This window comes from Chlamydotis macqueenii, chromosome 29, assembly GCF_036417535.1.
Source record: "Chlamydotis macqueenii isolate bChlMac1 chromosome 29, bChlMac1.mat, whole genome shotgun sequence".
In the NCBI taxonomy this organism is placed as follows: domain Eukaryota; kingdom Metazoa; phylum Chordata; class Aves; order Otidiformes; family Otididae; genus Chlamydotis; species Chlamydotis macqueenii.
The window spans coordinates 1,679,996-1,694,104 of record NC_141584.1 but is presented as its reverse complement, the minus strand read 5'-3'; the positions used below and the strand labels follow the sequence as shown (position 1 = coordinate 1,694,104).

Genomic DNA, 14,109 nt, shown 5'->3' with positions numbered 1-14,109 from the left:
GCCTAGCGCTCCCAGACCTCTATCAAAGTGGCGTTGCACTTACCCACGATGGACAGGATCACAACCACGAAGTCAAAAATGTTCCACCCGATGGTGAAATAATAGTGCCGCAAAGCGAACATCTTCAGCACACACTCACAGGTGAAGAAGATGACAAACACCAGGTTGATCCAGTAAAGGATGTCCTCCATCTGCTTGCTTTGCGTGTCTGTCTCCACCATCATGGTCACCATGTTGAGGCAAATGAGCATCATGATGACTATATCGAACGCTTGCTGAGTAACAAAGTCGAAGACGGCTCCTTGAATGCGGTTCTGTCCAACAGGAGAGAGACAATGAACCAAACAAGTCTGAACAAAAATCTACTGTTACTTGACAAATTATTTCCCTGGTGGTGGAAGCAGGGATGAGGACGTAGTTTTTCAGTATCTTACGAAGCTTTCAAGGCAAACTGGCCACAATCCAATCTGTTTGTGGGAAAAGTAGGAAAATGCTATTATTTATACCCCAAATGTGCTACCAAACCCTATTGCCTTCATTTGCTGAGACCAGCGGCAGGGCGCTACCCTTCTGCTTTGTGACTGGAGGAAGCAGCCAGGTCTCGCAGTAGCAGTTCTGGCTGCAGGGTGCTCGAACTGGATCCAGCCACCTCTTCTGTGTCCTGCCAGCAGCCCAGTTCCAGCGCAGGCAGAGCAGCAGGATGCCCTGTCCACAGCGGGATCCGAGCGGCTCGCTCTAAGACATGCAAAGCCTTTCGGGAAGCCGGGAAACGTGCTTAGGCCTCGCTCAGCGTAACCCACGAGGCTGTTTAATTGTCGTAGATCCCGCTCGCTCATGCCAGGAGGCCTCCTGCTCTCCATCTATGGCCTCCCAGCCAGCCAGGGTTTTAACTTGTTTTGTTGATTCGAGTGAGCCAGTGATTAACACCTCCGGCAGCTGGAGCATTTTAACCTTTCTCAGATCATACCTGAATTACAGCGACAAGAACACGGGGCTGTGGAGTTCAGCATGAGTTAGAACAAAGGACGCTTTTGGAGCCAAAGCTCCTTTGAAAGTCTACGCTGCAGTTGTGGGGTTTTTTTTTTTTTTTCAGTTCCCTTTATAACATACTCACCAGAGGTCGGGGAATAGGTTTTTGAGGTTTCTTTGAGCCCAGTTTTTTCATGGCATTATAGTACTTCTTTTGTTCTTCTGTCATGAAAATATCTTGACCTCCAAAGTAAAGGGGCAAAAGGAAAACTGGTTACAATCAGCTCACGCGCCAGAAGGGAGAGGAATAACATCCCAGCAAAGTCATGAGGATACCTGCCATATGGGGAGTTGGTGGCAGCTATTTTGGACAGAAATAACTTATACTAATACCCGAGGCACACTGGTTTTCCTTTAAAGAAAACAGAGTATTTTTCCTGTGAATAACCCGTTTTATCGCTCTACCTCCCTCCCCATCCCCTCTCTCCTTGGTGATAAACAGGCAGCAGCGGTGTCAGGCTGCTTAGCGTATCAGAGAGGGAAGGAGGGGCAAGGAAGACATCTTACTCCCTGTAAGTCTGTATATTTCAGTCAAGGCAAAAAACCACAGGAAAGCATGAACATGTAGTCCAGGGAAGAAGTCTGATCTGCTAGAGGTTTACATAAAGCGCTGGGCAGCCTCTGGAACTCCCTGAGCCGCTCCTGCCAGCCTCAGCGGGGCTGGGCGGGGAGCGACGCACGGAGTGCGCAGTGGTTCTGCCGCCCGCAGCTCCAAGAGGGGAGGGTGGGAAGGTCCTTGGCCTTCATTTTGCAGAAAAGCCTCATCAGCCTGAAGACTCAACGTCCCTCCAACAGGTCTAACCAGCAAACACAGATCACTTATCTTTTTCTTTTGTTGATTGAAGTTGTCAATGATGACACCAATGAACAAGTTCAGGGTGAAAAAGGAGCCGAAGATAATGAAGATAACAAAATAGATGTACATGTAAATGTTGTCCTCGTACTTGGGTTGCTCTTCTTGCTGAATGGAAGATGAGAAGAGAAATAAATGGCACCTCAAAGACATTGTTACGTGACATAAACGTTGAAAATTAAATATCAATATGAGGTGATTCTTGGTAACTATAGAACTGTAGTCACATCGGTTAAATCTTCATAAAATTCGTTTGTTCCTAAAGGGAGTGGGACCCTAGAGATCTTATAATACGCATTTGTTAGAAGCTAGCCTAGCATATCTTTAATATAATGGTAAGTCCCAAACACCACCTGCAGAAATAGGCCCTGAGCCGTCACTTTGGAGCCAGGAAAATCAAGCAGCACCGCGACCTGTTCTCAAGACCAGAGATGGAGATTTCAAGGAGGAGTTTGACCAGCGAATTCAAGGAGGGGGCGTTTTGATGACCACCAAGACCACCAAAAGACCCTCGACTCAAAAGACTGGGCATGCGCGAGTGGGTAGGGAAATGATGTAATGGTTTCTCAGAAAATTTATGTTTATGCATATTATTTCTTGGAATTTAATGAATATGTATAATTAATGTGTATTTAACCCGTGCTGCTGATCAAATGGGTGCGCACGCTAGGTGGAGCGATCCCCCGTGCGCCCAGCGCTGCAATAAAGAAGTGCCTGCTTCTTAACTTCTCATTGCTGTTAAGGAGTTTTATTCCGGATTTCGGTAACAGTTTTGGCGACCCAGATGGGACCTTGCGAGTGAGACTGAACGAGATCGAGTGTTGATCGAACTCCAGCCGGCACCGAGGTATTCTCGGGGAGACCCATCGCTCTCGACTCACAAAGCTCCTCGCAACGTTCCCTGGAGAAAAGGGTAAGGCACTTCTTCTTTGAAATCTGTCTGCTCTGGATAGCCTGCCCGTAAGGCGCGGCGAAAGCTTCGCAGGGTTGGGGCTTAGAGGGTACCCGTTTGGTTTGGAAGCCTAGGCGTCTGCCCGTAAGTCATAAGCGAAAGCTATTGCTGGGTTGGACATTTGTGTATTTGGGACAATTGTCATTTGCATTTGTTTGGTTTTTGTATTTGGGACAATTGTCATTTGCATTTGTTTGGTTTTTGTATTTGGGACAATTGTCATTTGCATTTATCTGGTATTTGGCATTTAGTCTAAATTGTTTAAGAGTAAGAGTATGGGGAGTATTGGTAAGATTTGTACATAGCTTGGAAAGGGGCCCCAGGGTGTTTTAGAAGTGATTTACAAGCTGCTAATTGTTGCTTCAGTGCGTTTTGTTTTGTTTTGTTTTGTTTTTAAGTCTGTATGCATGTGTTGCAGTGTAGGGACTTGAATGATATACAGTATTGCATTTGGGGTTTTAAACTTTTCTTGGTGACGGGATTGACTTTGTTTGTAGAACAGTGTTATTGTCTTTTTGGTACCAAAAACTCCTTTGTAAAATATGGGAAAACACATATCTTCTATGTCTACCTCAATGGTAGGGGAAATATTAATGAAGTCTCCACTGGGATGTGTTCTTAAACATTGGGAGGATATAAGGGGAGACCCAGTAACTAGAAAAAAAAAAAATTGATACAATATTTTACAGTTGATGTTATCTTGTAGAAGGGAAAGAAAGTGAGATGTGGTCCCCGATGTTGATTTGTTCTTTACTTTGGGAAATCATCCCAAGTGGCAGAAAGATTGCAGATACGTCCCCAAGGATCCGATGGTTTTGGCATAAAAAAAAAAAACAAAAAAAAAAAAAAAAAAAGAAAAAGGAAAAAGGTTGAAAAGATCCTGGCTTGTAGTATAGAAAGTGATGTTTAAAATGTGGAACTGAAGAGGAAAACATAGAATTCATGTGTTAAATTTCTGTATTATCTTTATGTGCGGTCTGGAAGTGTTGATGCAGGTTTAACAAATGAAACAGTAGAAAAAGGGGCCAGAACACCGAACCCCCGGTGGGAGCTGTAGAGTGGGACAGTTGAATTATGAGGGTTTCAGTCCTATTGCAGGGAGAACTGGAAGCTGACAAGACCAGATAGAACAAGGAGCGGCTCAAGCCTTGCCCCCCCTACCACTTCGACAAGCAGTAGGGGAACAAACCGGGGATGAGATCGGGGTGTGGTAGAGGAATGGATAAAATAACTGCAGTAGGAGAGAGATTGGGAATATCAGTGTGCAAAGTGTGAAGCATGGTGGCACTGGAAAAATGCGTGTCCTTATTCTGAAAAAGAAACAAAAAACTGGCAGCACAGCAGATGCCTGTGTCAGAGGTGCAAAGAGGACTGGGGGAGAATTCCCCAGCAGAACCCCTGGTTACAATCCAGCTGGGGACCCAAACCATGGATTTTCTATTTTGATACTGGAGCTATTCATTTTAAGTACTGGTAGAAGAAAATTGAGTAAAAAGCATGTAGACAAAATTGGTGCCACAGGGAAAGCTGAACAGAAATTTTTCATTCAATCCTTAACTTTAAGGTGGGTAAAAATGGGGAACTGGCCAATTTTTATATATACCAGAGTGTCCTGTTGCCTTATTGGGGAGAGATTTATTGAGCAAATTGAAAGCACAAATTAATTTTTAAAACTGTGACATTCAATTAAATATACCCTAATCAAAAGCCACAGAGTCAAGAATTTTTATGTTGCAGACAACTTCAGAGCCATATGAAATCCCTCAAGAAGTGGACAATGCAGTAACCCTTTGGTGTGGGCTGCCGAACTTCCCGGACATTCAAAAGCAGCAGAACCGGTAAAGATTTTTCTAAAGGAGAGCACCAAACCGGTAAGACAAAAAGAGTACCCTTAAAATTAGAAGCTAGAAGAGGCCTTGAGAAAATGATTGATTTTTTTTTTTTTTTAAATATCGACTATTAGTCGAATGTGAATCAGAATTCAATACTCCCATTTTACGTGTGAAAAAGCCAGAAAGTGAGGAATACAGGTTAGTACAAGATTTTAATAGCAATAAATTTAATAGTTCAAGATATTCACCCCTTAGTGGCAAACCTGTATCCTTGTTGACAGCTTTAAAAGAAAATCACAAGTGGTTCACTGTATTGAACTTATAGGATGCCTTTTTCTGTATTCTTCTTGACAAAAATAGTCAGGCATATTTTGCCTTTGAACTGCAAAATCCCACAACTAGGCAGAAGACTCAGCTCAGCTGGGCAGTGCTACCTCAAGGATTTAAAAATAGCCCAATGATCTTTGGAAATCAATTGGCTAAGGAATTAGAAACATGCAAAATAATTTATCCTGAAAGACTGGTGTTGCAATATGTAGATGATATTTTAATAGCCACAGAAACCAGAGAAGAATATTTCAACTTGACTACTAACCTGCTAAATTTCTTGGGCCAAAGTGATAACAGATTTTCCAAGAAGAAAGCACAGATTGGAAAAGAGACTGTCATGTATTTGGGATTTGAAATCACACAGGGACAAAGACGACTTGGAAATGAGAGAAAAGAGGCAATTTGCCAAATGCCGGAGCCAAAAGGAGCTAAGGAGCTGCGAACGTTTCTGGGAATGGCTGGCTGGTGTCACCTGTGGATTAAAGGAATTGAAGGAGGGACCCCTTGTGTGAGAACCTGAAGCTCGAAAGGCATTCCAGAATGTAAAGGTAGCTCTGATGTTCACTCCTGCTCTAGGGTTGCCCGATTTAACCAAACTCTTTGAACTGTTTGTTCATGAAAGACAACATTCGGCCCCCAGAAGAATCCTTTCTCAGAAAAATGGAGAATGAAGAAGACCGGTTGGTTATTTCTCCAAACAATTGGACAATGTTAGCTAAGGATGACCAGGTTGTCTACGAGCTGTAGCAGCAACTGTCCTCCTGACTTAAGAAGCTTGTAAGCTGACAACGGGACACCCAAGAACAGCTTATGTACCGCATATGGTACTTTCTGTTCTGGAACAGAAAGGAGGACACTGGTTATCCCCAAGCAGGATGCTCAAACATCACATTGTCCTGTTGGAACAAGATGATGTCAAATCAAAAACAACTACAACAATAAATCCTGCCATCTTTTTAAGTTCAATAGAAGAAGAAGTTCTAAGTCATGACTGTCTACAGACCATCAAACAAGTTTATTCCAGCAGAAGTAACAGAAGAGTGAACATACCTGACCCAGAATTCGAGATATGTACTGATGGAAGCAGCCTCATGAGAAATGGAAGAAGATTGGCTGGATATGCAATAACAACAACAAACTCTGTTATTGACGCAAAGCCGCTCTCAGTGAACACCTCAGCACAAAAGGCGGAATTGATAACTAGCCCTCATAAAAGCCCTAAAATGGACAGAACATAAAAAGTGAATATATGGACTGATTTAAAGTATGCTTTTGGAGTAGTACATGCCCATGGAGCCACATGGAAAGAAAGAGGAATGCTGACAGCACAAGGAACATCCATGAAACACCAAGAAGAAATTCTGCAATTGCTCCAAGTGGTGCAGAAACCCAAAGAAGTTGCAATAATGCACTGCAAAGCCCACCAATTTGGGAATTTCCCAGTGAATATTGGAAATAAATTAGTCAATAAAAAGGCAAAGGAGAGAGCAGAAAAAGGCATCATGACAATAATACTAGTTAAAGAAGTGAAATTTGAGCAACAAACCCCAAATTACAGTAAGGTTGATTTGGAATTAGCTAAATCAATTCAAATAAATATGAAAAATGATCATTAGTCCTAAAAATCAAGTTGTGGTCTCACCACAATCAAAGCTAAAAGCATAGAAAAATTCATTGGGAAACAGAGGCAATGATCAGTGATTTAAGAAGACAGGTGATTAGTGTTAGGATGATAAAGCTAATAAAATCAGTAACAAAAAGTGTGAAACTTGTTTAAAGAATAACCCGAGAAATATTAAATAACCACCCGCAGGAACCATATATATGGGAAACTTGCCTGAAAATTATTGGCAGATTGATTTTTCAGAATTGCCACAACAAAATGGATATAGATATCTATTGGTATTAGTAAATATGGCCAAAAGATTTTCTTTTCCTGTCGCACCAATAGGCAAGAGAAGTGGCTAAAAATATGTTAAAAGAAATAATATCATGGTTTGGAATCCCCAAAAGAATATAATCAAATAGAGGTCCTCATTTTGTGTCTGAAATTATTCAAATATTGAGGAAAATTCTGGGAATCAAATTGAATTTACACACTCCTTGAAGGCCACAATCTAATAGACAAGTAAAATTTGTCAGAAAATATCTTTAAAATGGCCTCATGCTCTTCCTTAAGCACTTCCGAGAATCAAGATTCAATCCAGATCTAAGACTAAAATTAGTCCATATGTTAATGTATGGAAAATCTTATCAGACTCTAACCCTTGTTCAAAATGTGACTGCTACTGGGGATAATGAAATGGAATTGTATTTGATATCCCTTGGAAGAACTCTGATATGGATATGGAACTGCCACAGAGCCTCTTTCTTTAGATTCCCCAGTTCATCATTTTAACCAGGAGATTACGTGTACCTGAAAATTTGGGAATCAGAAACTCTTCAATAAAAATGGAAAGAACCATATCAGGTGCTTCGAACACCATGCAGCCCCTAAATTTGAAGATATTGATTCTTGGATTCATTATTTGAGAGTCAAGAAGCACAGCCTCCAAAACAGAAACAATGGATTTCTAAAGAAACATGTCATTTAAAGTTAACAGTCTCTCATTTTTAATGAATTAGACAAAATCATATCAAAAATAATGAAATCTATCAAAGGAATTTTATTAGTAATGTTAATAATACTTTTTGGTTTACTGATTATGGAGATTAGTTATAAGTAAATGAGACTTATTGAAAAAAATTAAATAAGTCTCAAAGGGGGGAAATGTTACATGACATAAATGTTGAAAAATATCAATATGAGGTGATTCTTGCTAACTATAGAACTGTAGTCACATCGGTTAAATCTTCATAAAATTCGTTTGTTCCTAAAGGGAGTGGGACCCTAGAGATCTTATAATACGCATTTGTTAGAAGCTAGCCTAGCATATCTTTAATACAATGGTAAGTCCCAAACACCCCCAAACACCACCTGCAGAAATAGGCCCTGAGCCATCACTTTGGAGCCAGGAAAATCAAGCAGCACCGCGACCTGTTCTCAAGACCAGATATGGAGATTTCAAGGAGGAGTTTGACCAGCGAATTTGAGGAGGGGGCGTTTTGACGACCACCAAGACCACCAAAAGACCCTCGACTCAAAAGACTGGGCATGCGCGAGTGGGTAGGGAAATGATGTAATGGTTTTTCAGAAAATTTATGTTTATGCATATTATTTCTTGGAATTTAATGAATATGTATAATTAATGTGTATTTAACCCGTGCTGTTGATCAAATGGGTGCGCACGCTGGGTGGAGCGATCCCCCGTGCGCCCAGCGCTGCAATAAAGAAGTGCCTGCTTCTTAACTTCTCGTTGCTGTTAAGGAGTTTTGTTCCAGATTTCGGTAACAACATCACACGAAGACAGTCAACATGAGATCGGTCACGTTTCCAAGCATTCCCATGTAAGGCAACCGTGCGTTGTAAAACTGTGGTCATACGTGGAAAGCTGTGTTCTCACGTGTTTGAAATAAAGCAAGAGTACATGCCTGCGTATTGTATGTACACACGGGGAGGGCGGTGACCTCATTTTCAGAAATACAACACGCTGCAGGTTAAACTGACTTTCACTGTAAATGAGGTCAGGGTCCATAAAATATACAGGTAATTTGCAAATCACACAGGAAACGATCATTTTAATGACAAGCCCTGTCACAGCAAGACATCATTCTTTCTTTTGAAGAGGGACAGGTAAGATCATCAGCTGATCTAGTTTTTCACACTGTCCTGACACAGTCCTATCACTTGTTTCCAACCCTGCATTCACTGTAGGACAAGAAAATACATTTTAAATTTTTATCATTTAAAAAAACAAGAAAAAAGAAATAGAAAGCAAAAAGGAAGTAATGCTATTTGCATGATTCCAGCATGCAAGAACAAGGAAAGTGCCTGAAGAAAGAGCTCCAACCCAGACATAACTTCAAAACTGGATTCAGACTGACACTTGAGCTCCCGTGCAGATGCAAGGTGCACGGAGGACCTTCTGGCAATTTCTCCCCATCATTTACTCTGATGATGAAATATTTAACTTCACTGTATTTCTACTCCAGCAGGAGCTGCCCTGCCCCTAAAGTAACCAGAAGAACCCTCCCCTTTTCAGAACTTTCTTGAGCATCTTTTACCTTATCACACCAACAGAGCAAATGAAACCAGCGCAGCATTACACACGTAACATCAGCGCAGCTCTACAATTTTTACTCTTAATTTTTCCAAAGCAAAAGAGCAGAGTGAAACATTGGGAGGTGATATTATGGTCATGCACTTTACCTTTCTGGAATCTACTGCTGCATACATGATATCCATCCAGCCCTTGAAGGTAGCCTAGCAGAGAAAACACACACTGTCTTGGACAGAATCCACCCAAAGGCAAAGAACAAGTCCGATTTGTGCCAGTGGTGTCAAGGATTCCCTGGCACTCCTGACCACCCTCTATCCCGGACTTTAACATTCCTGAAATATTTCCCTTTTCATTTCGATTTAATGAAATCTAAACAGGTTTCCTGCTGACTCATGAAGGGTTTGGTAGACTCTCTGAAGAGCAGAGTTGGGCTCACTGGCTGTGCTGGGAGACTCGTACTAGGCAAAGGGATGAAAGATAAAATGGGAATTTTATTCCAGACTCAAAGCCGAGGGGGATTAATGGGATGCCGTATTTCACGGGGAGAGGGAAACAAAGTGCCTGAGAAGCAGCTTGTATTTACCACTACTAGGGAGACGGCGAAAGCACAACTTACAACTTGCAGAAGAGCCAGATATCCTGCCCCAACGTTGTCAAAGTTAATTTTCACGTTCTTCCATCGAATCTCAGTGGAGTTGGGTGGCATCAGTGCTTCGCAGTCGGTCTTGTTGTTAACGATCTCTATTTCAAAGCGCTCCTCAGCTGTTTCATTAAAGCAGTAATGATATTTCCCGGCAAACAGGTTAACCCCCATAATGCTGAAAATCAGCCAGAAGATAAGGCAGACCAACAACACATTCATAATGGAAGGGATAGCGCCAACCAAGGCGTTGACAACCACCTGTGTTGGAAGGGGTGGGAAAAAGTTTCAGTATAAAACACGAGGCAGGAGACAGCAAGCATCAGTACAGCTGTTTTTGGGGGGGGAATAGGAGGTAAGGCCACTGACACATCTGTGGCGTTTACTCCACGCAGAAGTTGGCAGAGAACTTATTCCAAGCGGTAAAACCTTCTGATCAGAAGCCACCTCCTGAAGCTCTGTTTTTGAAATAAAACAGGCCAGGTTGTTAGATTTACTGAGTTTGATTTGGATTGTTACTTCTTTAGTTAAACGGTAACTATTTTCGATAATTTTATTTGCCAAAAGGGAGAGGCTCAGACTCTCTTCTTAGTAACAAACAGGCTCCTAGCTAAAATTTTCTCAGAGCCAAGTCTGAGGGCACTTTTGCTCCCGGATTGGCTGGGTCTTTCCAGCCAGTGGCCCTTACGGCCATTCCCCACTTTCAAACAAGGCTGTTTTCACTTCGAAGCCTGCCTCCTGCTCCCAGCGCGGCCACCAGCAAAGCGGGTGGCGCTGACTTCGGTGGGGACAGGACCAAGCCCGGCATTGCTCTGGTACGATTAAGCAGAGTCGCTGGAAACATCGAGATCGTATTTGTGACTAAGCAAGGCCAATCACGTTGTCTCAGGCAGACAGCTGAGCATGCGGCTGTGCAGGCTCAAGAAGACAGAAAAGCCATGTTCCTTCCTCCAAACTGCAGCAAACACGGCGGGAAGCGATACTGGGTTTTGTCAGAGCTCGTATCTTCCACCACCTCCTAATTCGAGCCTTTCCCAGTTTGGGAGCACCGTGTCCCTAAGCACCCCTGGCCAACGCATGGCAAAACGTAAGCTATCAGGCTTTGAACAGGGTTAGGTCAGCAGGATAGGAAGTCTTCTATTATGTTCTCCTAATTTAGATTCCTTTAACAGACGAACAGAATCAAAACTGGTTTTATCCCTGTGCCTCAGTTTTGAAAGGCTGCTCGACTGCCCGGCGACTCGGGAGCCCTCGGGCAGCTGCTCCTGGCCACCACCAAGCGTCCCCTCTCCTCCTCCAACATCTGTCTGCTGGACGCGGCCGCCACACGCGTGACGGGCTCTGCAGCGAGCACCTGGCCTCCATCGTAGTAAGAATGAAGGAAAATTGAAGACAGCAGTGATCTAGACACAAGGAGCACGACAGCAGCTGTGAAATGACGTCACGGATTCATCGCTGTACGCCCAGTGACGTGGGAAGCCACAGGGCCGGGTCAGGCCCTCCAGCCAGGCTCTGCACAGCACGCCTTTGCTTTTGTTCTCCCTTCACCCGAACAGGATGCTCCGCTGCCGAACGCCGGCACGACAGCAGGACGCCTTTTTGGTTTCGGATCCTTCAGATCTGGTTTATTCCAGTTCATCACGGGAGGCGAAAAAAGCATCGTATCCTCCCGAAACGTGGTCACTCACAGCACGTTAAATTTACACAGCGTTCAAAAAGCTCTGAGAGAAGGAACATGGCTTTTGTGTGCAGACTGACAAAAATGCATGCGCGTTTCATAGCATTACTGTCAAACTTTCTGGATAATTTAAGAGCAGAGCAAGCTCCTGAAAATGCAGATTACTATGGCGTAGAGAAAAGCAAAGAACTACATTTTATATTTCCTTTGCAAAGGCATTTCAAGTCTCTATTCTCTGGCTCAGGAGAATTGTTCTGGTTGTATGGGGCAGCAACACTTGTCTTCAAGGCAAAAAAAAAAAAGGAAAAATAATTCAGTTTAAGTAACTAACAAGGCTGCAGTTATAACTCTCTGTCAGTTTTGCTGTGGTGAAAATCCCCCACTTTAAGCACGAGAATTTCCTGACTGTGCATTAGAAACCACAGCTTCTCTCCAGCACGGCTTAAAAACAGCTTTTAACATCTGCAGGCGTAGCGCTAGCTCCTCTCCTTTGTGAGAGCTGAGCCTAGCCCAGCAAAAGCTCTGGCTCTGTGTCGATGGAAAAGTATTCTACAGTACAGACACAAAGGAGGAAAAAAGTTTAGAATTAAGCTAACTGACACAAACAAATAAAAGCAGGATAGCGTATTAGGGAAGAAACAACCCTCTCTGGATTTGTTACGGTATCGTTTCTCGCTGTCGCTTCCTCTGGAGCGTGAGGATTCCCGATCAGCTCCCTGCCTCTCTCGCGCTGTTTTGCGCTCGGTTCCCCCACAGCAAACTGAAAGGAGATCAGAGGGATCCAGGCGGAATCGCTCCAGTCAGACCCTGAAGTAGAACTGCGCGACTGCTATTCCCTTCCATTTTTAAAAATATACTTAATTTTCTCTCTTGTAACATCTCTAATTGTGAGCTGACTAGGATTTACCACAAAAGACCTAAATTATTGTCCTAGTAGCAACTGGGAACCCATTAATACAAAGAGCCTTTACATAACAGAAACACACTTTTTTTTTTTTTTTTTGACATGTTCTTAGAAGACTATTTCAATCCCAAATGGAAAAAAAAGCGCACCAAAATACAGAATATTAGTGGCAAAGTAGTGAGACACTGCAGTAATTTCACATCCCCAGGACAGTGGTGCTGTCTGACAATTTGAGGAGAGCTTGTTAAGTTCAATGCTTTGCTTGTGCTTCGTTGCTAGTTCCACAGTGACAGGACAGGGGACCGTAAAGCATGGGAAAAGGGAGGGAGTGGAAAGGAAAAGCTTCACTACCAGACAAGGCTTCCAGTCACCACCAGACTGGACCGAGAACAACAAGGTGCAACAAGAGGAATTAAACCAAAGCCTTTTTTGCAAACAGCTGAGCTCCCCGCCAGTCCCTTCCTGAAGGCCTGAGTGATCCGAGAAAGGAAGCAGCCTTTTACCCGCTTGCAGGCACATTGCATTTTTAAAAACCCCTCCGATAGAGTCTTTCAATCCAATTCCACCAGCAGCCAACACCTAGAGGGGCTGGAGACACTGAGGTGGTTCAAATTCTGCTTCTTTGCACCTGGTGATTCTCCCTAGATAAAAAAAAATTACAGCTGAGAAGCCCCCTCGGATGCTAGAGGTAAAAGCCAGGCTAAATGAGAACAGCCAAGTGTTAACATCGTCTACAAATGGCATGTGGCTTGGGCCAGTAATTAATGTAATGAGGCAGCTGAATGCATCTCCCTTTATTAGAGGGGAGGGTGCAGCGGTGGGCAGGGTGAGGGGACATCCACGGTAGAGGTGATCGAGTCAGCAGCTGCATCATGATTCTGTTTGGAATTTTCTTTCCACCAGTTTTGATCAGTTCTAGCATGCTTAAAAAAAACCGCTCCACAGGCATGCAGAAGGATCAGCTGCTAATGGCATCTTACCCTCATCCCCTCAAATCGGGATAACGCTCTTAAAGGCCTCAAGGCTCTTAGTGTCCTAAGGGACTTTATGGCACCTAGTTCCGAGTAGCCCAGGGCATTAGCTATAAGGCTGACTAAAGAGACCTACACAGAAAATAGAAAAAAAAAAGAAAAAGAAAGAAAGAAAGAAAGAAAGAAAAAAAGAAAAAGAAAAAAAAGGTTCCAGACTGTTAGAATGAATCCCCTAGCACTGATTGCCCAGCCCAGGCTGCCAGCCTGGGCGGCCCCCATAATAAATACCGAAGACATGACACCAGCTGCCTACTTCACTTGACTGAAACGACCTGGAAGGAAATAATGCGGTTGAGAAAGGCGTAAGAAAAGAACATAGGGGAAAGATAAGTGAGAGAGAGGCAGAGACACACAGACGGAGAAGGGGTCTGTTGGAAGGAAGAGCCCAAACGATGACAAAAACCTTACCCTCGCCCTTTACTGTCTGCAGGATCCCAGCGGCTCCCATTAAATTTAAGCCAGACAAATTTTAAAGGTACCTATGAGAAAGAATACAGATAAATACACACACTGCACAAACTGCACTCAACTCGTACAGCAAGCCACCGTGCTCACGCCGAGCGGTGGTGCTTCAGCCACAGCAATGGCCTTCAGGACGGGACGCGTGCCCGAGTCTGCTTCTGCCAAAATAATTCTGGAAAATGTGACCACTGACCCCGTCACAGATGGTGCTGAGGCAGCCGATTCCAACTCTTGCTGC

At 43.4% G+C, this 14,109-nt stretch overlaps 1 protein-coding gene across 3 annotated transcripts in view; it reads right to left on the bottom strand.

The window, feature by feature from the left end:
- SCN8A (sodium voltage-gated channel alpha subunit 8) overlaps positions 1–14,109 on the bottom strand; it is a 65,911-nt gene that overhangs the window by 7,615 nt on the left and 44,187 nt on the right. For 2 of the 3 annotated variants that reach the window (XM_086768770.1, XM_086768768.1), the window contains 6 exons: positions 13,359–13,481; positions 9,773–10,057; positions 9,306–9,359; positions 1,853–1,990; positions 1,115–1,219; positions 44–314 (listed from right to left, as the gene is read on the bottom strand). In XM_086768770.1, the coding sequence (XP_086624896.1) occupies positions 44–314; positions 1,115–1,219; positions 1,853–1,990; positions 9,306–9,359; positions 9,773–10,057; positions 13,359–13,481 (976 nt within the window). The remainder of the gene's footprint in view (positions 1–43; positions 315–1,114; positions 1,220–1,852; positions 1,991–9,305; positions 9,360–9,772; positions 10,058–13,358; positions 13,482–14,109) is intronic. The other variant, XM_086768769.1, reaches the window with a different exon arrangement.